General features: G+C 39.4%; 1 protein-coding gene across 12 annotated transcripts in view; it reads right to left on the bottom strand.

Annotated features, from left to right (window-relative positions):
* SLC4A7 (solute carrier family 4 member 7) overlaps positions 1-25,059 on the bottom strand; it is a 135,428-nt gene that overhangs the window by 61,089 nt on the left and 49,280 nt on the right. Inside the window, exon 1 of one of the 12 annotated variants that reach the window (XM_013109303.5) lies at positions 15,242-15,266. The exons of 9 other annotated variants lie outside the window; for them this stretch is intronic. Coding sequence is in view for 2 of the 3 variants with exons in the window: in XM_013109301.5 (XP_012964755.2) it covers positions 5,333-5,371 (39 nt within the window). In the remaining variant the exon portion in view is untranslated. Of the gene's footprint in view, positions 1-5,332; positions 5,638-15,241; positions 15,267-25,059 lie in introns of those variants that run through there. 2 more of the 12 variants (XM_013109301.5, XM_072033454.1) reach the window with 2 other exon arrangements.

Below are 25,059 nucleotides of genomic sequence, written 5' to 3'. Positions count from 1 at the left end.
TCAAAACTTGTTCCCATTTCAGTTATCTTTTCATTTATAAGCCTTTTACAAAGTAAGAAAGTTCAAACAAAGAAAGGTGGGACTGTTTACAGTCAGTCAGCTTCCCCTTCTCAGGCACATAAAGAGGCTGACACTATCTCAGCAAGCATTTCTCTGCAGTTTACCATTGATTTCACATGAAACTTCACGTACAGTAGTGCCACAGATGCCCCAAAACAGCTGACATAGATGAGTCAAAGCAAAATTTAAGACTCACTTCTAACATGTAACTTCTGTTTTTTTCTCAGTAAAGAAACCAAATAACTGAGAGGGAAAGAAGAAACAGCACAAGCAGCAACACCATCAGCCTTCCAAACTTTCCCCAGCACAAAAATCTTATCCCTTTCAACTGCTGTGAACCAGACAAGACTCTTTTTGGTAGCAGAATCCAGCTACAATTCCTCCTCTGGATTTTCAGATGACTTTCAGATGACTTTTTTCAGTCCAGGAAAATAGAATGAATCCCTTTTTATTGCAGACAAACAAGCACCCAAAAATTACCCACACCTTACTCATCTACCTTCCCAAACATCCACCTTCATTCAGTACAGTACACTTTCTGAATCTTAAATGTCAACACCACGTTTCGTAAGAGTACTATTTTTAAGAAAACATCAATCCTAAATTACATGAAACGAAGGAAAACAGTCAAGTTTGCAAGGATTAAGTTGTCAACCTCAACTGCAGCATGCGTCAGTTATCATCTAGTGGACTGGCACAAATATGACGCACCGAATATGAAATGTAAAGGAAACTTTCCACTGTCACCTGTGCAAACTCTTCTCGCCATGCAGCTCGCCTAACCTTATGCAGTCACATACACATGACAGACCAGAGGGGCTCACTGACGAACAGCATTACTGAATAACTGCTTACAAGAGAGCTGTAGATGTATACAACCATGATTAAGAGAAAAGGAGAGTCTCTGCACAGGGTGGTTTGCTCTGGGTATTTTGCTCTTCATCCTTTCACCACCCATCCAAACCCGCATGCTGTCTCCAAGAAGACACAACAGCAGATGCCGACACAAAGTCTCCAATAAACTTAAAAATCAGTGCAAAAAATTTTAAATGGTTGATCTAGACCTAGGAAGCACAGTCCATCAAACACGTGTTGTTTTTTTTTGTTGTTGTTGCATTGTCAGCCCTCAATTTGTTGGACTTGTATTCAGATGTAAACAGATGATACCTATCACAGTTCCAGTAACAAAACAATAAAAGAAAAAGTAAAAGGAAACAAAGAAAAAAAATACCAATACTGCTTTAAAAATAAACCTTAAGGTGGAAAAAGAAACTAAAACCTTTATTTCGACCACATCTCACTTAAAAATAACTGAAGAGGAACTATAAAACCTGAATTTGTACTTGTTTTACAGATGTGTGCACAAGTGTGCATCTGTGTTCATATATATATATAAAAGACTTAATATAGAGGTGTATAGACACACATACATTTGTTTTGTCACACTGCTGCTGAAATTGTGCAGAATAATTAATAACCAGTAGGGTAATTCATTACATGTTTTCACAACAGCTGCTCCTATACAGTTTGTTTCAGAAACCTGCATTTCTCTTCTAAGCACACTTAATTGTCCATGTAGTCAGGAGATAAAACATCTCCAATTTACAGAATATATGTATAGCCTCTCATCTACCCATTCAGTCTCCCATAACTGCAAGCTAATAGGCAGTAATACTTCAGAAGGAAGGGGCAAAAAGAGTCAGACAAGACCAGTGTATATCCTAACCTTGTATGACAGATCTACCAGTAACAGCAACCCTGGAAGTGAATATGGAAAAGAAGCCTGAGAATTAGTATTTTTGTTAATGCCATCTATGACTCCTCTCTAAAGAGCTCGAGGACCATCATTTTATCAGTGGCAGCTGCCAGCACTAGGTCTATGCTGCAGCTCTTCCGCTGCCACCCTTACAGAGCACTGATTATCCTTTGGTAAAGGGCTTCTGACCTGGTTCACCTGGAGGAACGACTAACAGCAGCACTCGGGAAGTTCTAAATATATTGTTTTACCTCTCTGTCAGATTGATTCCCCTTTTAAATCACAAGTAAGACGAGCCTATGGTGGGGAGGAGGGCAGGCTTCTCCAGTTGCTGACACCTTGAAGGACAGACAGGATGTGAAAATCCAAGTTCTTTCTGAATAGTAGTAAGCGGAGGTATTATTCAGCCTATTAAACAGCTCTAGCAGAGTTAGGGGAATGGCCTATAAATGCATTTTAACTAAGTCATTTGGGCACAGCATCACGTCCACGAGGATACTGTTTCTTCGGAAGTTGCCGAAGCAGCGCCGTGCCACCCGCTCTAAAATAAGCGGATCGACCTGACAGCCACGTGAAAATGCACTGAATAGAACGAGGGCCTGTCCCATTTGTTGGCACGCAATTTTTAGCTGGGCCTGCCCTTTAAATACACACAGGTAAGAATAAAACAAGTAATAATATGCAAACAGAACGTATGCCAGTTTTAAAAGAGGAAGCACACTGTACTAGTGGGTTCTCCTCGGTCCTATGTGCCATGTTTTCATTTGCACAGGAACAGCTGTTTTCCAGATATATATTTCCCCATTATCGTAGCAGTAGCTTTTACCCAAGCACTATAGGCAAGACTCAAGTACAGCTCAAGGGCTTTTGGGTATCATTGCCCCCCCTCAATTCTTCCTGTGGTTATACGATTACTGCCTTACACAACTATCCTCACATGTACACGGGAACCCCTCCACCCCTCCCAGTCTCAGCAATATTCTGAGCCACAAAGGGAAGTTTGGCACCTCGACTTTGGCAATACCACAGCCACAGCAAGAGAGGTTAGGAATATTTAAAGAAGTTTTTCTATCCTACTAATCCTCTAATTAACTGCTCAGCTTATCCTGGTAAATACTGAACTCTCACCAATCCGCTTCTAGAAGACTTACAAAAAAAAAAAACAAGGAGCTATACAGAGCATCAGTTTGGATATATACGCCCAATAGACATCAGTAGACTTCAACAGACTCTGCAGGAGTTGCATTTTACATGTACTTCTTTGAAACCATACGTGGAGGACAGTAAAGGAAAAAAATGTATACATGCTACTTAAAAATAATCACCATTTTGGGGAAAAAACAGTTCTAAACATATTGCTATTTTAATACATTTTCCTTCCTGCACCATTGACCATTTGGTGATTATAAATAACTAATGTATAAATAATTTCAGTGGTTCTAGCAGATATTAATCAGGCCACTGTCGTGCTGAGCACCACAACCTGCAAGACAAGCCATGGCCCTGACAAATCAGATAGCAAAAAACACAAGGCCATTTAGTAATCATAACGCAAAAGGAAATGAGAAGAAAAAGAAAAGAAAACACAGAAAAAAGGTTGGTCACAACAGCGACTTGCCTTCAACTATACCACACTGTTTGCCAAAGAACATGGTTAGAATGAACACAAGAAAAAAGGATGGCTCGATTAATATTATATCAGGAAATGACTAAAATACAAGAGAAAATTAAAATGAGCCCATTTGAGTTCAACCAAATGTCAATTCTGTGAGCTGGAAAATTTACCACTGTGGATAAAGTTAGCAAATAATGTCACCAATCCAACACAAGAGATCAAGTTGCATATTAACAGTCTCGTAGTCATTTTGCAAAGTTGCATTTTATCACTGCCTCACAGCACAAAATTTCATTCAAAAAAAAAAAATCATGGCTCCTTTCATTTTTATTTTTTTTTACTATGATTTTAGAAAGAATTGAAATCAGTTGCCCAACAGCCAAACAAAGGCTCTTAAGTTTTAAGGCACAACACTGAATGAATACAAACATGAATCAATTTTGAATGAAGCAGTGCTTACTAATATAGTAACCCAAATAGTAACATCTTTGTAACCAGCCACCTCAGTGAAAGAGAATTGAGAGAGAATATACCATTTCTTCTTAAAGGGAAAAAGCACATACTCAATTTTCAAGTCTTGTAGTTGTAAATGAATGACTATTTTAAATAATAGTGTATTTAACCAGAAATGATGACAATATGCATAAATTCGTAAGCCAGAATGATTACACATCTTGTTCTTACAATGGTTTAATAAGTGCAAAATGTTAACACACCACCCAAGACTTCCTTAAACGTCGTGTTTCACTAAGAGAAATCTAGCAGCTACTTCAACTCACATTTTGTCCCCTTCCTCTCTTAGCTGAGTACACAGGAAACTGAGCTTTGCTGAGCCTTCTAAAAGCTGAGAGATTTCCTTCAGGTTTTATGTCAGCTTTAACTAGTACCTGTTTAAATAATAGTCCCTACCAACGTGTCTATGCCTGAGATAGCTCTGTGCTGAGTTCAAAGCAGAACCACAAAGGAAAACAGAAGTTGCCATACTACAGAGCCTAGCAAACAAGTAAATGAGATGCATCCTAACGTGTGCAAGTGAAACCCTTTTTTATTATGCCCACAAGAGGAAAATGGAAAATTCAGTGGCCTCCTCATAAAATTTACATAAAATAATTCAGAGGCCTTTAAAGCTTTATAGCTGAGGAAAATTCCACCCCATAGATTTTAGTTTCCAGGGAACTGTAGAGTAGTAAACCCTGTTACACACTGCATTGCAGGTAAATGGCAGTGATAAAGATGATCCATACAGGAGCAGAGCAATAGCTCATAGCACCAGCATTAAACTTCGCTGCAGAAATCTGGGGGGGGGGGGGGGGTGGGGGTTACAGCTTTCCCACTGAAGTTACAAGAACACACCCCCATGACCATTTTACCTCAGGGACAAAAATCACTGTCTGCCTTTTTTCTTTTTCTTTTTTTTTTTTTTTTTTTTTTTGGGGGGGGGGAGAAGGGGAAGGGACAGGGGGGACACGAACAACAGGGGGGTGTCAAAAGGAGCAATCAGTACACTATTTCAAGAACCATTCAGAGAAACGTCCCTGCTATGCTTGTACAGAATTATTCATAAAGCCACAGCTGGCAACTTTCAAATTAAGAAAAGCTGGCTCTAATTAACACACACACACACACACACATCCACTCTCCCAATCTGGTAGTACACTCCTCTGATTGCACAAGCACCTTTTCCTTCTGGATTAAGCCAGTTCCTACACTTAAGCAACTCTAGTTACACAGAAAATGTCTTCCACCATACACAACTGTTTCCAGCACTACTTCTCCCCCAGATCTTTCCTTCACTAACAAGCCCAAGGCAGCAGACACCACTCTGAGGCAGCTGCCAAAGCGCCGCTCGCACCACCGCACACTCGCGCCGTTATGAAGCTGGGCAGCTGCTGGTTACGTACCGGCTGCATTTTCCTCCCCGGATGAGCTCCTTCTTCCATGCTAAGGCGTGAACCGGCGACTGTCCTTGCGGGAGAGGCCGGGAGGAGCCGAGGAAGCAGCTCCCCAGCCCCGCAGCCAATGGCCACCTCGCCAGCCTCTCATCCCCCGGGCCGCCGAGCGCGGCCGCCTTCCACTCCCGCCTGGAGAAGGCCAAAAAAGGAGCTCACGCGCGGCTCCAGACTTCGCTTTTTCTGCATCAACGGCAGCTGAGGACAGCTCCAAGGTTAGGCGGTTGCACTGCTCCAAGACTTTGTTAGCACAGCGAAATGGAAGCGGCAGGACCTCGCTGCCCAGAACGGAGAAGCTCCCACGTCAAAACATCTGCTAAGTGTGTTTATAGCCCCGATATCGACCTCTCTCTGAGTGCTCATTCCAAAGCAGTTTTTTTTGACAGAAGCCATATATCCTCTTTCTGCAAAATAAACTAGGATTTCTAAAAAAATCCTCTTTCTTTTTTTTACTTTTTAAGGGGTAAAACAGCCGTGCTGCTAGCAGTGATTAATTTCCTATCTTTTTTCCAGAACAGCATGGCCCTCTGGTTCAGGTATGATGAGTAGCAAAACTTTCTCTTCTCTTAAACCACCTTCAGAAAAATGCACCCCCCACTCCAGCAGACCAAATTCGGAGCTTTACTTCACTCTACCCCTCTTCATCACCTACATACCTTAAGATCTGCATTCCATCATACAACACACAGGCAAATGGGCTCCCAAGGGCATTCTCCATAACCCCACCTTCACACCACCACATTTCTTATTTCTCACCCCCCCCCTTCATTCCTGCTTCTCATCTGACAAGCAGCCTAGTAACAAAGCCAGACTAGTGCACCCCAACCAACCAAAGACCAAGTTGGTCAGGACAAAACAAAGAGGGTACTGTTCATAAATTTGGGGTGCATGTCACCAGGGAAATAAATATTGTGCATCTGTGGAGGGATTAATCACCTGATGAGTTCAGAAATCAGACGAGCACATTCACCTCCCCTCATTAACTTACTCCATCCGGAAAATTCTCCAGCCACAGACTAATAAAAATCTTCTCAGACAGCACTGATAGGAGTTTAAAAGCAGTTTGTTCCCATTTCTGTAAATAGATGTTCACTCTAACAGGTGTGTGTCAATCTTTTCCCTTCCAAGCTATCGATGACCCCCTCTGCTGCTATGTGTGAATGACTAAAACTAAGAGATTCATATAGGAAGAATAAGGCTACACAAGACTAGCAGATATCTAGCAGGTATCCTAGTTGCTAGTTCTCTCATCTGAGCTTAGCATCCTAGCTGCTAGTTCTCTCATCTGAGCTTAGCATCCTCCGCCAGACCTATTCTGTTCCTGACACACACCTGGCTTACCCAGATCTTCAGCTCCAATACTGAAATGGCTATGCTGAATTGTATTTGGGGTGGCTCTCCCACATTTTAAAGCAGTCTTCCTTAGCAAGAACCCATACTACAAGTATTTTCATTTCTACAGAGAGTGCAAAGTAGGTTTGTTCGTGGGCAGGTGGTTTGTATTCCTTTGGGACACAATACAGTTGGGGCAGGGGAAGCACAGGTGTGGTTTTGTGTTTTGTTTTTTTTTTTTTTTAATTTGTTAAGTTTTTTGTTGTTGATTCAAGTTTTAGAAAGAATACTTGCTTGATTTAGAAAGACAAACAATCACTGAAGCAGTTTATTGAAATGTTTTTCTAGTCTGTAGTCAAACAACTCCTAGTTGACAGTCACTCAGTCTTGGAACAGAACACCCAGAAGCTTTATCCATTAAAAAAATAAAAAGAAAGAAAACAAAGAACACGTGCATGTAGAGCCACGCTCAAAGTCCAGCATTATAAAGAATAAGCAAGTCTTTTTCAGACAGATTCAGGTTTTCAAGTTTTTAAGACTCATACCAAAATATCTTGTGGATAAAAGTCCTCTATTACTGAAGTAAATACCAGAGGAAAGTTTTAGTTCAGCTGGAGAATAACACAGTAACTTCCAACTGCAACTGTCTCAACATGCTTAACTACTCTAAAACAAATTGTAGACAAATACACTCAGAATTATCATGTCCTTGAACACGCTCAGTGACAACGCTGTGAGAACTCAGAGCAAAACTATTTGTACTGCAGCAATATTTCAACCATACACTTGATGTTCCAAAAGGACCCTTACAAAGTATGAGAGCTTTTAAAAATAAAAACAATTATAATTTATAGAAACAAGTAGCTATCATCAAACAGACATTTTGTCCATCAGTCTTTTCCTTCCTAATTCTCACTTCAATACCGCTGCAAGTTGCACTTATTTCAGCTTATCTCCAGCTATAAAAGCACTTTTTTTTTGAAAAACAGGTCAAAAATATAATTGTGTATATTTGTATAACAAATATGTATGTATATACTTTTCTCCAGAATGAAAAAGATTTTGCCTGAGCTTCTCGTTCTCTGCAGAAGATTAAATCTTTCCACAAGCAATGTACAGCCCATGATTTCCTCATAGGCACCGCAGGCTTCCATTAGAGATTCCTTCAAAAATCAACTAGAGATTCCTCCAAAATCAATTCCAAATTGCTTCAAAATCAACTAAGATGGACTAAATCCTCAGTCTCTGTTAACCATGTGATAGAAAGCAGAACACTTTACAATGGATTATAAGAGCAATTTTTACATCACTTATTATGACTGGTTTCTAGATCAATCTTATCAGAATAGGCGTTGTAGCATATTAGAGCAACACTACCATCGACACAGCAGCAAAAGAAAATGAAGTACATATTAAAATACTTAACCACAAGAGAGTAAAATTATACCTCCCAAGGAGGCTTTTTTTTTTTGGATAGGGAAGCACTGAGAGAGGAGGCAGGAAGCTGGGGGATGCAGATGACAGAGGCAAATTCTAAGACAAACTGTCTGATGTTAGTATATCAAATACCAAATACCATCAAATACTGTGGCTTTGTTCAGCTTCTTCATTAAATGGAAACCTATTAACACATTAAAAGGAACAGCTTCATATGAGTTTTCCGTAGAAGATATTTAATATAAACCACTCCTCTAAGCAGACATTATTATCCTTGCAAGGAAATATAGAACCCTTTGTAGGCAGTGGCTCATCATTTAATGAAATCAAGTCCTCCATAAGAATAAGGGCTCGCCTGCCTACAAGTGTTTCTCAGAACACAAATTTCCACCTAACAGCTAGTTCCCAAGAGGTGCATCTGCTCAGCACGCTTCAGCTTGCTTCAGCTGGTATCGGCACGTACGCACGGTCCTGAGTGTTTACAAAAACAGAAGTATTCAGTGCTGATATTCTCTGGTGTGCTGCCCCACTAGTGAACTCTGGGATTTCTCAGGCTGCCACAAACCACTGGGATTAGGAGAGCACGAGGCAGACTGCGGGCTGAACTCTTGTGACATTACACAATTACACATCACTCTGAGAGATGCAAACTTGTTATCTACAGAGGATACCACTGAAGGCTGTAATTTGAATAGTCATCCCCACGTTGCATGGACTACTTTGGGAATCATCCTGCAGTCCTGATTTGCATACATAACGAAGCTGAAAAAAATTTACATGTCAAATTTTAGATTACTTTATTTCTGGACTCAAAACCACCCTCCTGTAGAGACAGATGGAAGAAGTTCACCGTGTTCAAACAGAACACTACCAACAATTTCACTTCCGCATGTATGAGTGTGTGGTCACCATGAAAGCAGCACTGAGCTAAGCCAAGGCTTTGGAGAGCAAGGTTTTAGTTTTGAGCAAAAGGAGGGGGATGCTTTCCAAATCCAAAGCTACTCACTTTACAGCTATGACACATCCCTCACCAGGTGCTTTTACGTAGATTCATTTCTAGGCATTTTGGTAGCATTTTTGACAAATATTCTATTTATTTTTTTCCATTATCTTAGCCTTCCATTGCCACCCAAGTCTACAAGAGCTTTATTATAAACTGTTTCAACACTACTAGGACAATCTAACCAAGGTCATATGTTTAAGTGTTCTAAAGTCACTTGTACAAACACCAAACATTCATCTCCTAGAGTTACAGATGGCACTGAAGCAAACGGCAGATGAGTCCAGATATAAAGCCTCATAATATGGGACAGGGAACTCTATCTGCTTTGTACGGAGATTCTTTTTAAGTACGTGCACACAAACCCTAACAGAAGATCCTCAGGCAGGAAAACAAAAAAGGAAAAAAAAAAAAAAAAAAGGGTCAAATTATCCAGATTATCCAGTTAAAACACTCTCCAAATACAATCATATCAAACTATACCCATATCGGAAAGTTCCTAACACAGTTCTCTTTAATTTAATGCTGTAAAATTTGAGGAGTGATTGTTCACCTCCATGCCACAGGGAAGTGGATCACGAATCTCACCAATCCACATGAATTCAAGGCCTAACTTTTCACCTTCAGCTCTCCGTTTCTTGAATTCTCCTTTTTCCATACAATTGCATCCCAAATGAATATATTTGTAATAATTTACTGACAACACCTTTACAGCGATGAAAAATCATTACCTACAAATCAAAGCTCAGCAACTGTAACGGGAAGGTAAGGCAATGTATTCAATGCGCATAGAAGGACCGATAAAGCGGATGGTAGCAGCACTGCATGTGCTCAGCCCACATTTCTCTTTAAAAATGAGAAGGACAGAAAGGAAGTGAAACTCTAACCCTGTTCGTGACCACTGCAACACGAACAAGGGCAGAACTGTACCATTTCTATCATCCCAAGTGGTATATCATGCACCATCCACATGTTGTCAGCTGCAGATTGTTTTAATATAAAATACTTTGCACATATCATAACTCCCAGATATGCCAAGGAGTTCAGGTCATCCAAAATCTCCATTTATCATGAATATCAGTCAGACTACTCCCACTGTTACCTGCTTAGTGTCATCTGGTTAGCAATGTGTTAGCAAGCCTCCACCATGCCAAATCCCCAGTGACCAAAACAGAAGTCCTAGCAATCCAGGTGTATTTTATTAACAAGGGAGAGAGTAAGAGAAAGTTGCAATTCCCTTTCCTGCAACAGGGCTGGCAGTCATCTGAACCAACAATGCTCCAGGTCAGGGAACAGATCCAGCAGAAAATCAGCCCTAAGAGCATTTTGCTGCTCCAGCTGTGAAGCAACCAGCTACTGAGTGTACATCATTGAAAGCTACATAGCTGAGCTCATCTTTTTCTTTTTAAGAACAAAAGAAAAAGCATCTCATTTTCTGATGTACTATGAAATATAATGTTTTTGCTGTGCCTGACTAGGAAGCCCTGGGAGAAGCCAGTTCAAAAGTAAGGTGTAGATTCTAACACAACAGATACGTGTATGCCACTGTAAATGGTGTGCATTTTATAGGAGAGCTCAACTGGCAGTACATAAGGGAAAAAAGTTCAGATCTCTCTGGCAGAGATCTAAAATATAGCTAAGAAAGAAAACCTACCTCTTTTAAATCTACTGCATCCTTCATGTCAACAACAATTACAACATTTAATACTTTATTGCAATTTTCTTTTTTTTGTATAACCATGTAAAAGGATCTACAATATAGTACTTCCAAGACAGGCGCACTCATACTCTTCTGGAAAAAAAAAAAAAAAAAAACTAATGCTGTAGGCCTGTTATGGAAAACTCATAACTTGAGGGGCTATTTAATAAAAATGGTTTAACGCACTCAACATGTGGCAGGCAAATTATTTGTTATCTGATTTGTTTAACAAACACTTAGAACTCCCTAATTCAGAGAACACTATCACTTAAACAGAGTTTGCATGGGAGTTCTAACCAGTCAACAACTACACAAAAAAGTGCCTTCTGAAAAAGTTACCCAAAAAATTAAAGGAGAGACCTTTTCACCCCTTTTGAAATAAACAAAGAAGTTTTCTGTCTTGTTAATACAGCAGTAAGACCACAGCTTAATCAGTATGCCACCACTCAGTGGCACAAATATGAGCTTCAAGGAAAGGCTGATTTCAAGTTAAATTAGGGGATGGAACAGAATTTACTTAGGCTTTTGGCTTTTACGCTGACTTCCAGAAGACAGACGATGACCTAGTCTTGTATAGGGTCTACCCATAAAAGTTTTACCACTATGGTTTTCTTATACAGCAAACTTGAACTTATAGAGTAAGCCTGCACCGTGCTTTCTGAGATGCAAACATAGCAATTCTGATAGAGCCTTGGGAACTCTGAAGATGGCTTCAATATATCAAGCATGCCCTTCAGTACAAACTCTTCTTCTGCATTCTCTGCCAGAACTGAAAAGGAGATTCAACAGTTTTAAAATGTCCTTAGGAACATAAGTGACCCCATTAAAAATCAGAAAACTACAACACACAGTAAACCAAACATTAAAAGAAATACATAAAATACATCACCCAGACAGGAAACCTAAAAGAAAAGACTTTCCAGAAACATGAATCAAATATGCTATACCTTCAAGCACTTTACCCAGACGTTTGTAATTCGGGATATTATAACTAATAGGGAAGTTTCAAATACTGGAGAAAAAAATGCAAGGGTTCAATCTAAACAATGGCAACTACATGTCTCAGCCAAACTACATTTCTACAAACTTCAGATGAGGGAGAGTAGAGGAATCAAAAATTTCATGGCATTTCTAATCATTTTGACATCAAGTCTGCAGAGTAAGTATTTCTGATAACATCAAATCTGTAGGGAAGCCACCCATGTACACACCACACAAGATTTGCTTTTACTGTGACATGTAAAGACCAACTACAGTTTAAAACCTTGTGGATAAGTTACTACATCACACAAGCTTCTGCAATCAGGTATCTTAATCATATATGCACAAATATAACTTTAAATTTTTAACCCTTTTTTTTTTTTTTTTGGAGGGGGGGGGATGGGTTAGGGAGAACAGGGACACTTTCATTCCAGTGTTTACTGGATGAGATATGAAAAGAAACAAAATATGAGATATATGAATTTGAATATACCTGTCCTCTAGGCAACTCCTCATGTTTTTAATGATAATTTTTCATTTGCCTAGATTATAATCATATTATAAAAATAACCACCACCACTCCCTTGTTGTTTTTTATTTATTTATTTAATTAATTAATATATACAGCCTTATGCTGTTTTAGTCAGGGCACACTTAAATGAACCTATCCACCGGATTCTTCACTGTTATTCATGTACTTCTTCACAGAACTGACTGCAGAAAAACTCAACTGTCAGTAAATCAGGCTGGGAAAGTACCACAGAACAGCATATTGTTTATTCTCTACATCAGAAATTTTTACAATCAAACAAGTTTGTACTGCATGCTAGCCTTAATCAAATGAGATTGTGTCTTTAAGATGATAGGGCACTCATCTTCAGTAGAAAATGGTGCCTTTTATTTAAATTGAAATTGCCTTTGAATAAGATTAGATATTTGGGGCAAGAAGACATCATCGCTTTTGGTGATCTTAATATTAATTTCAGAGCTAGTGACTGGGATGTAATTGATTTAAATAAAAACACTTCATCATCTGGTTTTAACAACCTTTCACAGAGTTCCTCAAACCAGGTTTCTGAAATACCAATCCTGGGAATTTCAATCAGTTTTCATTGTTAAGCATCAAAAATTAATGCTAGCAGAAGTATTTTAAAAAAGAATACGAAGCAAAATTATTCATGTATAATGAGACAAATAGAGATTTTAAAGTATTTACAGCCATGTCAACTCTCTCCAAAAGCAGTTCTTATCTGAGGTCTCTGTGCATTGACATAGGCTCAAAGAAAGGGTAAGGCACCTCCTTCTCTCTGGGACAGAGCAACAGTGCCAAAAAGAAGCTCTCCTGCCAAGGGAAGACTGAAGTGCAGCTCAGTCTAGAATTACAACATTCATACCAGGACATTAGGGGGAACTTGAAAGCACTCCACTTAAAAAATCACTTGTATATGCTGATGCTGCCATTAACCCCAAAATTTTCACTCAAGTTGCTTTTACTGGAAGCTTATGAAACTACAGGAAAAAAAAGTCATCGGGACTTTTAAAGAAAGCAAAAAACAAAAGCTGAACGAAGATGACATTTTTTCAGACTGAGGCTTCAACTTCCACACGGGTAATATACAGTCAGACGCTGTAATTGGGGGGAAACACAGGATTCCAATAATTTTAAAAAGGAAATTACTATGCAATACTACAGAGCAATCATCACGCTCTCTATTCTTCCAGCCTTTTCTATTGAAGGAAATCATCAAACTGCATGCTCAAACATAGGCCTATTAAAGAAGCATGTTTAACAAAAAGCAATTGAAAAAGACTGCAAAGCATATTTACACTTACTGATTAGGAAATGAAACAATGAAAGCAGCCTAAAGGAAAGTACAGTCTATGTATTTGAAGCTTGTTCCCATTTTTGACTGACCCCATAAAGTAACTGGATTTATGATAGCATGTAACAACTTTTATTAGCAACTTGTAGACATTCATACACACATGTGCTTTCCTAATCAGCATCATCAGTAACACGTCCAACAATAGAGGTATTGGTACCACAATAGCAGGCTTCCAGAACCACTGTGTCAGCAGGCTTCACCTCTAGTCTGGGTCTTAGTTTGAATTTAGAAGATAAACCCTCATGTCTAAAAGCTCTGAAAGAATTAAGTAGCATTAGAAGACAAAGATAGACATGCAGGTTTGAAAGATGCCATTAGCAGCATTCACAGACTAACAGTTTGTAAGCAGAAGAATGGGATAAGAAAGAGGGTGGTGGAATAGAGAGTTCATCAGTTTCCTGAAACTCAACCCTTTTCTTTATTTTTTTTTCCTACTTTTATAGATCTACAATCTTTACTGACATGTTAAAATAGTATTGTATTTCGTAGTTAAGCCTTCTCAAAGAAAAAAAAAGTTAATTATTTGCATATTTTCTAGGTGTTGTGAACTTAACTCTAGCCTTTTTCACTAATGCTCCTCAATACAACTGTCAAACTGCATATTAATAGAACGCGCAAGTATATAGGGAACACATCTGTGCTTACACCGCTAAAAACTGAGCACCCTTCATGTTTTGTATCCATTCTAAAGCACCGACTCAAATACACTCTCTCGATCACTATCTTCATCACCAAGATTTTCTGAATCAAAAGCAGTAAGGATGCAACATTTTAAGAAAATCCCTTAAATTGTTTTTATTGAAAGTTTATGAAACTAGGGAATAAAATTCTATCAACACTTTTAAAGAAAACAGAATACAATGCTGATTCTCAGAACTTTCCAAAGAGATCAAACCCAGAAGCCTCTCCTTATGATCATGTGTAATTCTGTTATTCTCAATTAACATTCACACAAACAAGCACTCTGAAGTCTCTGTATTGTTCAGCCCATCAAGGGCTTCACAATAAGGTTATTAAAAAGCCACTGAAGGAGGGCAGCAATCAGTGTAGTTACAATTTTTAACAGCGTGATACTAACTGATGATCTAAGAACATAATTCTCCCTTCTTATACCCACTTGTCAATCAGGAACCACTCTACAAATGCATCATGAGCAGGCCTTGAAGCACAGGTTCCCTACTGCAGTAACAAACAAAAAACCCACACCAGTAAGCATTTAAAACCATATGCTTCACTCAGCCTTCAGCTGCCAAGGAAGACAAGCTGCTCTATGCTCTAGACCTCTCTGTTCTGCTGTAGCTGTGTGCTGGGTGGCACGTTCTGCAAAGAAAACCCTTGTTTGTTGCTCTGTCCCTCACGTAGGGTCCTGGTTACAGGACCACATCCAATTATTCAGTTTCAAGCAAATAATTCTGGCACTGTTTCATTACATCTAGTCTCTGAACATCTGTAACAAAAACATTATCCCCATTAATTAAGCTTCTGTCAAACTACTTGCTATTAATATGTTTAATACATTAACTTACGTGATCAGTGGGGTACACTAACGAAGACAAACAGCTTTCCCATCTACGAAGAGGTCCATGATCAACCACACCAAGAGCTCTGCTGCTTTAGCACTGTGCAAGCTCCTTTAGAGTGTAACTTTTTGACTTCCAACAAACAGTTTGGTTTTGGCTTTGAATTTTCTATGGTTTGGATTGGTTTAGGATTTTCGACCTATCAGATATGATACAGAGCACATAACTTCTTTGAAACTTTCATCCACACTGGTGAAACAAATTTAGAGCTCCACCACTGATGACTGCTTCAAAGCATGATCACTATGCATACTAACGTCAAACAGCATTATTTTTGTAAGTTCTTCCATTTCTGGAGCTTCTTCTAAGAAGATTCCTTTCTTGGGACCTAAGCAGTTTAGAAACATGTTCCTCTCAGTAGCACAGATAGGACAAGCCATGGAAAACCAAATTTTAAAAAGCTTACATCCAGGAGATAATTCTGTTTTCAGTACTATCTGCCTAAAATCAGTACACCAGAAAGCTGCTTTGGGTCTCTGTCTAGTTACTAAAGAAACAAAGAAGGCACTTCACTCAGACCTTAGCAATTTATGCCGAAGTATATTTTCAGATATATAAGAAGCAATAGATTTAGATATATACAAAGCAATATGTAACACAGAAGTAGAATTGAACGCATTTTTTCCCACTTTAGCAGACACGCACTTGTCCACAGCCACCAAGAGAAACTTCTCTCCAGTGCTGCAGCACCAGCCATTGCCAGTCCTTGCAGGTACACAGATTTTTCACAGTCCCAGAACACATTTTCTATAGGAGGCATCTCATGGGAATCCTTCCACATCAGCGCGTACAGACTCACTGCTCACACAGAGCAGTGCACTCAGTGACAATCCAATTCCTTTGAGGCCGTCTATCAATAGACGAAGTCATGGATAAAAGCCAAAGTTCATTCTAACAAAGAAAAGCACCACATATTTTATGGCAAAGCTGGAAACCAAAATAAGCAGGGGAAAGGGAGAAGATGACCCTTGTCAAGGCATACCCAAAACTCATTTCTGTTCATAGCTGTTACGTACGAATTTCCCAAGGAATCACTGAAATGTTCCTTGGCCATGAGGGACTACAGAAGGACACAAATAGGCTCCCCTTCACCCCACATCACTTTTCACAAACAGCCTCTTCCTTGAGCATTATCTTATTGGTTCCCATATAAGCAATAGGAGCCTAAAAGCGGTTCCTTGGTTCCTCTCCTCTCTTCCTCCCTGTTTTTCACTTCAGGAATGATAATGGATTCCAAACATGTTTATCAATGACCTGTTAGTGAAACATGAGGCTCACACAACACAATTATTTTGAAATACAGATCTACAGGAGACCATTTCTCAAACTTAAGACTGCATTCATTCTTTAACAACCTTCTCCACACCTTCTTCCATACAAATATAGTACATCTTGTAGGTACACACACAAACACACACACAATCCATTCATCAGTAAGAGTCACGACGTGACCTTCTCACTAAATAGTGCAGAATATCATACCTATTAATAGCATTTGAATTTTTGCAGTAACACATGAGACAAGAAAGGCAGTTTCTCCTGCCTTCACCCAAAAGGTTGTTTTATACTGCAAGACAACTGAAGCATGAGAAAGGTTCTCCGTAACTTGGTCATAACATATGAAACTATTTACATTCTTGTGCCACATCACCTGGTACAACTGATCCTCAGGACTTGAAAAGAAATAGCAGCAATGCAGAAGTCACAAGACAGAAGCCAGCGTATCATCTTGGAAGCATGTGCTCTTTATTCTTAGAGTGAAAACTCATGCACATTGTATACAAACACCACACTCCCTGAAACAAACATGCATGCAAATACAGGTATCCTTTCTGTCACTTCCAAAAGTACTCAGATACAGTTACATATTTCAGTAAAAGCGAGCAAAGTTAACATAGCAAACTACTTTCCAAAATAAGTGTATGCTGAATAAAAACTCTGGTTACATTTCTTTAAAATTTAAAATGTAAGATCTTTATATAGTGTCAGCAGTTTGTGCAGGTAATGGATAGCAAGACCAATGCCAAGATGATAACTGGCTGATGCTCTTCCTTTTTCTACAGGTATACATTGGCAGCTTTGAAATCTCAACAGTTCACGCATAAATCGAAGTTTTTAATACTTTCCCTTGTATTTACAATTTAACTTTCCAATAACTGTTTTGTACACTTCATTAATAAGCTGAAGCACGTCTCTCCATCCTATCATTATCTAACCATTTGCAATTCAACCAAATATTAATTACAAGAATATATGCCTGCTTAAACTCCCTTCTGGTATCTGACAATGGCAGGCAAGCCCAGCAATGTTAATAAGATCAAGCTGAACAAGGAAAAGATTGCTGCTACTCTTGGGTTTTATCACTTCCTTAAATGAGTCACAACAATTATCAGATGCTATCTGTTTGTTTCTATATAAACAGCTTTAAAATGCATGGCTGGTAGGGTGTAGTTGTTTGACAAACAGAAAATGAAGAAATTTACCATCAACAGTAACACCAGCTGCGGCTATTCACTAAGAAGTTTCTCACTTCCTTTTTTCATACACTAAGTCTGTCTGGAAATATGTTTGACCTGTTAAAGAAACGCATACGCTTACACTTGAAGTAAACATACACTTGCATAATAGTGTAAGCCCACAATAGTGAGGTACAAGCCAAATGGGAAAAAAAATGACGCAAAAAATACTAGCCCTAAAACAAGCAGTAGTTTAAACATAATCTTTCCAATAGCTTTCTCTTAATAGAAACAAAGAAGCCATAAATCTAGCAGTAGTCTAAATAATAATTCCACCTTATTGTTTTGCGTACTGATTAAAGAGCTTGCAGTCAGTCTTTTGACTTCACCAGTTAGTCAGAGAATCCACAAAACTACGGTAAGCTACTTTTGATTTGATCCAGAGAAGCTAGTTTGTAACACTACTGTCCAACAGCTTTATTCTATTATATACCCATTCATCATCTTCACGTTAACAAAAAACGACCACATTCTGGCTGCTCTTCTTAACGTTTTAGTAGTCTTTGGAGACTTCGTAAAGACATCCTCCCATCCAAGGCTCCAAGTTGATAGATACCACCTCGCTGAAAAGATTAAATAAAGGACAGGAGACAAAGCAACACACCTACAAACCACAGCCTGGAAGATTATTAGGGAGAAGTGTTCTCAGAAGCTACAGTTCTGGCCAAGTAAAGCCAACACTAAGGGTCATTTAGTTGTGATAGCTTCAGTGTAGCCTTATACCAAACAGGCAAAATACACATGAAAATTACTTGAATTACAAAAAAATCAGTAGATTTTCCAACTGTATCAGGAGCAAGACAGACTGCTACAGGGTCTGTACGGAAAAGGGATCAAAGTATAAGATGAATGTTCACAGTAGATCAGGCTACTGCAGAAAGTCACAAGGTTTTATGTTCAGTTCACAACAGAGAAACTGAACATCCTGAAACGCCATGACCTGACAAACTGCCCTTAGCTTCACTGGGTTAATGCCACAATTGCATTAAGAAGTCAGGTGGACAGAAGAGCTTTCACCTGATTTCACAACACCAAGGACAACTTCAGAAGGAAGGTGGAAATTTACAGTACTTCCTACCTAGTATTCTTAACTACACTCCCATTACTTTGTTTTTTAAAGGTTTGTGAACTCTATAGACTTTACACGCCTTCACATTGTAACTAGGGAGACTGAAACACAAAAAACTGTCTTGCCCCAAAGACACGTCCAACAGGCATCAGCACCTACAGCAGCATCCAGATCTCCCAGGAAACAGAACATGAGCTTTATTTTACCTATAAACAAACATGAAACTTGTTAACAATATATTAAGAATTCAGTGAGCTCTCAGATAACAACCTAAGTCTAGTTCTCAGCCCATAAGTGTACTGAGAATAATTAATGATTTGACAGCAGAGAATTCAAAATACTAAAGTTCACAAGCAAAACACAGCTCTCCAGGATGAGCAGTAAGACTGCAAGCAGGTAATTGCAGTCTTATTGCAAGCATTATTGCAGCTGTAAGACACTCACAAAAATAAACTTCCAAGCATTATATAAACATAAATAGATGCTTAGTGCTGTGCTCCCATGCAACTAAACCAGCATGCCCCAGGTATGAGTTTTTCTCATCTGCTGCAATGTAAAAACTGAAATTATTTCTTAGAAGACAATTTATAGTTCTGAGGGCTGGAATGATTCTGACTCAAATTCATTCCACAGTATCTCATGAAATATACAATCAGGAACATCATAATAATCTAACAGACTGTACAAAGTTCTGTTGTGTTTGGGCCTTCAGTGTTGAGGATAAATTATGCAACAACATCAGCCAATGCAAGGGCATCAGCCAACAAAAAAAAAGAGAGAAGGATTATTATCAATGAATAGCTGTCTTGCAAAAATAACAGTTGTTACAAGTATGTTTACAAAACTGGAGTTGCTAAAAAAATATTGACACAATGTGTCTATGAGAAATTAATTTCAACTAGAACATAATATTTACATAAACCTGCATGTTTTCCCTCTCTGTTGTGAGAAGAACTAGATAGCAAGGTTTACTAGTTTAATAACATTATCACAAGCACAGCACATCTCCCAGGGCTCAGCTAACAGATGTCAGCAGTTCACACAGCAAAGCTACAAAGAGCCCTGAAATGCCGCTCAAGACTGCTTAACGGCACTCCACGTGGCAAAATCTTTACCAGCAGATGAAGCATAACCAGCCCTCTCAGATCAGAGATGCCAACCCCAAGAACTCCTCAGGGAGGAGTTGTGTTGCTCCTCCCTGGGGCTGGTAATGGATGGCAGCAGCCTCATCCACAAGAGGTGCTGCTACCCTTGAGGTGCTGAGTGGCCAGGTGAAGGAACTGCAGGACAGCATGAACACACTGCACAACATCACTGAAGATAAACATGAGGTCCTGGCAGGTCTGCAGCCTGCTGGATGTTTGGATCAAGGTTGTTTCAGAAAAAAATGTCAAGGCTCATCCAGCCCTCAGACTATTACCCTTTCCCACTTGCCCACAGGGACACCAGCAACACTTCCAAAAAGAAAATCATTACTGTTGAGTGAATCAAGAGTGACTGCTGAGCACCACGGGAAGGATGAAGAGGCCCAAGTGGTATTCTCAGTCCCTCGAGCGAGGAGAGAGTCAATATCCAGTTAACAGCAGAGCAAATATCTTTACCACCAAACTCCCTTAGCTTGTGAATACGGCTGTAATATGGGCATGGTGAAGAAAAGCTTAAAAACTTAAGTGAAGATGTGGAAAATCCAAAAGGGAGAAGATGCTCTTGTCCCCCTTGTGGAAAAGCCATAACCAAGAGCCCATCTCCCTCAGGTGCTTGCACTCACAGCATGGAAGGTAAAAGGCAGACTTCGAAGTCAGAGCTTCTTACAGAGTGAGGGTGCAACAGCTTGCATGGCTGCAGTGATGCAGGTTCTTGGGAAAGCCAGGCTGGGAAGTTGAAGAGCACAGATCTCAATCAGATTTCAAAGGGATGTCTTCAACACACGGAGCTTTGCTTGAACAAATGACAACACACTCCAAGACCTTATAGGTAAGGATCAGAGAAAAGTCCAACAGGATTGACATTGCACTTGATGCCCACTACAGATCTCTTCATGAAGAAGAGGAGTAAGAAGAATCCTTCCTTTAAAAGCTGGAGGAAGCTCTATGATTGTGGGCACTGGTACACATCAAGACCTAGACCCACAATGGTATCTGCTGGTAGAGCATGGTCAGGCACAGCACTCCAGCAGATTTCTCAAGCGTGTGATGATTTAGTGTGTGAGTCAACCGGTGAAGATGCTCTGCTGTACTTGCTCACAAACAAGGAAGAAACAGACAGGGATGTGAAAGTCAGAAACTGGCTTGCCTGCAGCAACCACAAAGTTGTGGAGTTTCAAGTCCTGGGAGAAGCAAGAAAGACAAATAGTACAGTACACAGCACAGGACTCAGTACGTGCAGTTCTAACATGGGACTTCACGAGAGCAGAATGCAGCCTGTTCAGGACTCTTCTCGGTAAAATCTCAAGGAATGCTACCGTGGAGGGTAAAGGGTAAAAGCCTGGGAGAAGTGGCTGATCTTCTTGGACAACCTCCTCAAAGCACAGAACAGCTCATTCCTCAATGCACGAAGTCGTGCAGGCCTGACAACCGGACAGCGTGCATGAAAAGGCAACCTGTGACTGAGCTCAAATGTGAAAACAGAGCACATAAAAGGTGGAAGCAGGGGTAGGAGGAACACGCAGGCATTATCTGAGTGTGCTGGGGTAGAAACAGACAAGCCACAACTCATCTGAAACTACCTGTTGTTGTTCAGCAGTAGGAATGAGCAACAGATGTGGAGGGCAGTAAGAAGGGGAGAAAACTTTTTTTTTTTTTTAACTGAAGTTAAACAACAGAGGCAGAAAACAAGTCCGTGCAACAAGATCTATCTGCTGTACATCCTTTTCTTACACATGCAAAAGAGTATCTGATGAATCACGGCTTCTAAATGTGAACTCAGTCTGATCAGTTAGCAATAAACATGATTTATTAGCTGCAGTAGCTTATTCATAACCTTGTCTGAAAGAACGAACTCACAAGTGCTTCAGCTTCGCGTGACTTCTGGGATCCAGAACACAGCAGCCTCAAACTCTTGACAAGGCAACAGAATTTCTGCACTGGGAAGCTATTGCACTCCAGAAACCAACACCAAGTGAAATTCCACTACAATCTCTCTCCCTAACACAGGTTTGCTTTAACCTTTTTCCATTCTTTGGTAACAGACCATCAAGACAGCTTGATTAGTGATTCTCAAGTCTAATGATAATTCTACTCTGCTAATGGAACAGTTGCAGTGTTCAGAAGTGGTAGTTTTGTTGTAACAAAATTTTAGGTTTCTCTAGCAAGGAATAACTGACACCGTTATCCTTACCATAACCTAGGTATTTACAGTCACTTAGCTGTCTCTCTCCATCCAAAAATAGATCCAAGTCAAGACACAGCCAGTATGTATTTACTATATTTCCATTAGTCATGGAAAAAACAAAGGAATCCGCCTAGTGCGTAAAAGACCAGGAAAAAAATCGTCACTTTAGGGAAGCACAGTTTTTCAAGACTTGCTGTCCACACACATATGTGGTTTTAATGCACATATGCCTCCATAGTGAAAAGATGATGATGGTGGAAAAAAATGTATCAAAGAGTCAAGTTTTCAGGTGAGCCTTCAGTTCTCCCCACCAGAAAAGCAGACCTCAACATACAGATAGATCCCCAGTAGTATACTTATACTGTCGAGAATTAGCAGCAGCAAGCAGGAGGTCACACAGCAGAACTCCAACACGCATTGTGCAGTGGGGTGATGGGAGGCACAGTTCTGAATGATAAATCCCGCTTCTTCTCTTCAGCTTCACATGCCTTACTCAGAGGAAGTTCCACTTTGGAAGCAAACGCTAGGAAATCTGATAAACCAGGGCAATGGCTTGACAACAGTCTGGAAACTTCTTTTAGTATTAAAAAGAAATTTCAAGCTTGTTTTTAAGTTTAAAAATATTTTGGTATTAGAAGATACTGTCTTAGCCATACTGCTGACAGGTCTAGATGCCTTCCAGCACAATTATATCTTACAAAAAATATCAGTACTCATTCTACATCATTTGTTGAAAATTTGAACTTTCATCGAGATTGAACGAGAAGCAGGTGCAGAAATTTCAAGATCCTTTACAGCAGGAATACAGGGAAAAAGGGGACATACTGTATGGTATACTGTGAGGTACAGGTAAGAAAATTCAAAATTAAGATTCGAATAAGGTCTTACTCTTCAGTCTGAGACCGGGTTCACCAATGAGTCTTCAGCACAAAAGACTTAAAAGATTTAGGGGAAGTCAAGGCCTATCACATGCACTGCGGATTAGAAGTTGGTTACTTCACCAACAGGGGCAAAGAATCAAACTCAAAGAAAAACATAACTTTTAGAAAAGAAAATTAGTTGCTGAAAGAGGATAGTAGATGACACAAGAAATAAAACATTTCAAATACTTAGGCTAAAATGGGACTTGCTAGAATTAACAAGCAACTTTTATTTTTTTTAAAGGTTATGAAGCACTCCAACATTGCTGAAACGAGTAAGACAACTGGTGCCAGTATACCCAAATAGGACAACCATTCCATTGCATAACTTTGAGTCACTTTAGTTAAGGCACCAGAGTAGGAAAAACAAAATCTCAGGTCCAGCTGGACAGCCCTTACTTGGCAGCAGTCACAAAAGCTTCCAGGCACAATACACAATAATATGGATCAATATTCTGAAATGTTATTTCAGGTAACACAAGATCCACTCATATTTCACTGGACAATTTACAGAGAAAACTGTATCACCCCTAACACACAAGCATTCACTTTTTTTTTTTTTACATGTTTAATAAAAATGGAATAGCCTTTCTGCTGTATAATCCTAACACTGCTGTTGGAAGAATAAAATATTTCATCTCCTCCACAAACAAAGAGATAATAAATTATAGGTCATACTCTAAATACAAAACCTCTGAATGGATTTTAAAGTTTGTAAAACTTATGTAAAGAAGGTCAATACGCAAATAAAACGGCTCCATCTAGTGGTAAAAAATATAAGTTTCCTTTGCCACAGACATGCTGCCTCTACTGCATCCAGCAAATTTTAACTCACTGTGAAACAAAGAGCTCTGAGTGTGCCAAGCACTAACTAACACAGGCTCTTAAACAGATAATCCCTTCTAATAACCACTGAGATATGCTGACAAGGTAGATTTGGGATGCTTGCATAATTGATGATTATTCTCAGTAATACAGAAAGGAGCTTCTCAGATGCCAGGACTGAGTTTTAAATACAAATGTTGCACTTTCAAAAAGATAACGTGTTCTGTTTTTTTTTTTCATTTGCTGCTAATCATGCAATTGTGAATTGAGAAATACATATGCAAGAACACCTGTAGAAGAATCAACACTCATATTTTTGCATTCAGACATTTACTGATATACAGGACTAAGCAACTCATGGTGCACTTCTCAACCTGATAATTAATAGAACCATCATTCGAATCTCCCTTTTCCCATCATTATTTCGAAACATTAGCCAGACAGCTATCTTAGTCAGTGAATAGTAAAAAGCATCTCAGTAAATAATGTGAAATGCAAGTGTTCCTAAACTTTATCACTCCAGAATATGCTATACCAAAAGCACAGAAGTGTTCTTGGGAGAACTTCTGTGGTTAATATTCAAGTTACAGTCTGTATTTTACCAATCACTGGTTATACAGTGGTTCTGCTTATTAAGTACCACTTTAGGGCCCACTAAAGATGTTATGTAACAGATACCCTTATGCAAAGCATTTAATATTAAGAGTCAACAACCACCTTGGTGACATATCAAAAGTCACCTAGAGAACCAAATCAATCACATGGATATAAGACAACTAATCAATACAACCCACAGCTCACTTTGGACAACAAATAAAAATTACTGCAATGAAGCCTAATGGAAGTTCTCAAGTCCGTGGCAGCCACGGATAACTTCCTAGGAACTCAAAAAGCTGCACAGTTAACAGCAGCTCACAGTACTCCTAACCCAAAGCGATCATAGCCATTGCCCATAGCCCACTGCATGGTGCAAGCTGTCTAAAATACACACGCTAACCAAACCTGGAATATCCAAACAGCACAATAGAACAGCAACATGTCTCTCAAAAGTCATAGAATCAGGTCAGCATGGTCATCAGGCCAATCAAATTCTCTCTGGTCAAT

Source organism: Anas platyrhynchos, chromosome 2 (genome assembly GCF_047663525.1).
Source record: "Anas platyrhynchos isolate ZD024472 breed Pekin duck chromosome 2, IASCAAS_PekinDuck_T2T, whole genome shotgun sequence".
NCBI classification, from domain to species: domain Eukaryota; kingdom Metazoa; phylum Chordata; class Aves; order Anseriformes; family Anatidae; genus Anas; species Anas platyrhynchos.
The sequence above is the reverse complement of the archived record's forward strand: the minus strand, read 5'-3'. Positions and strand labels throughout refer to the sequence as shown.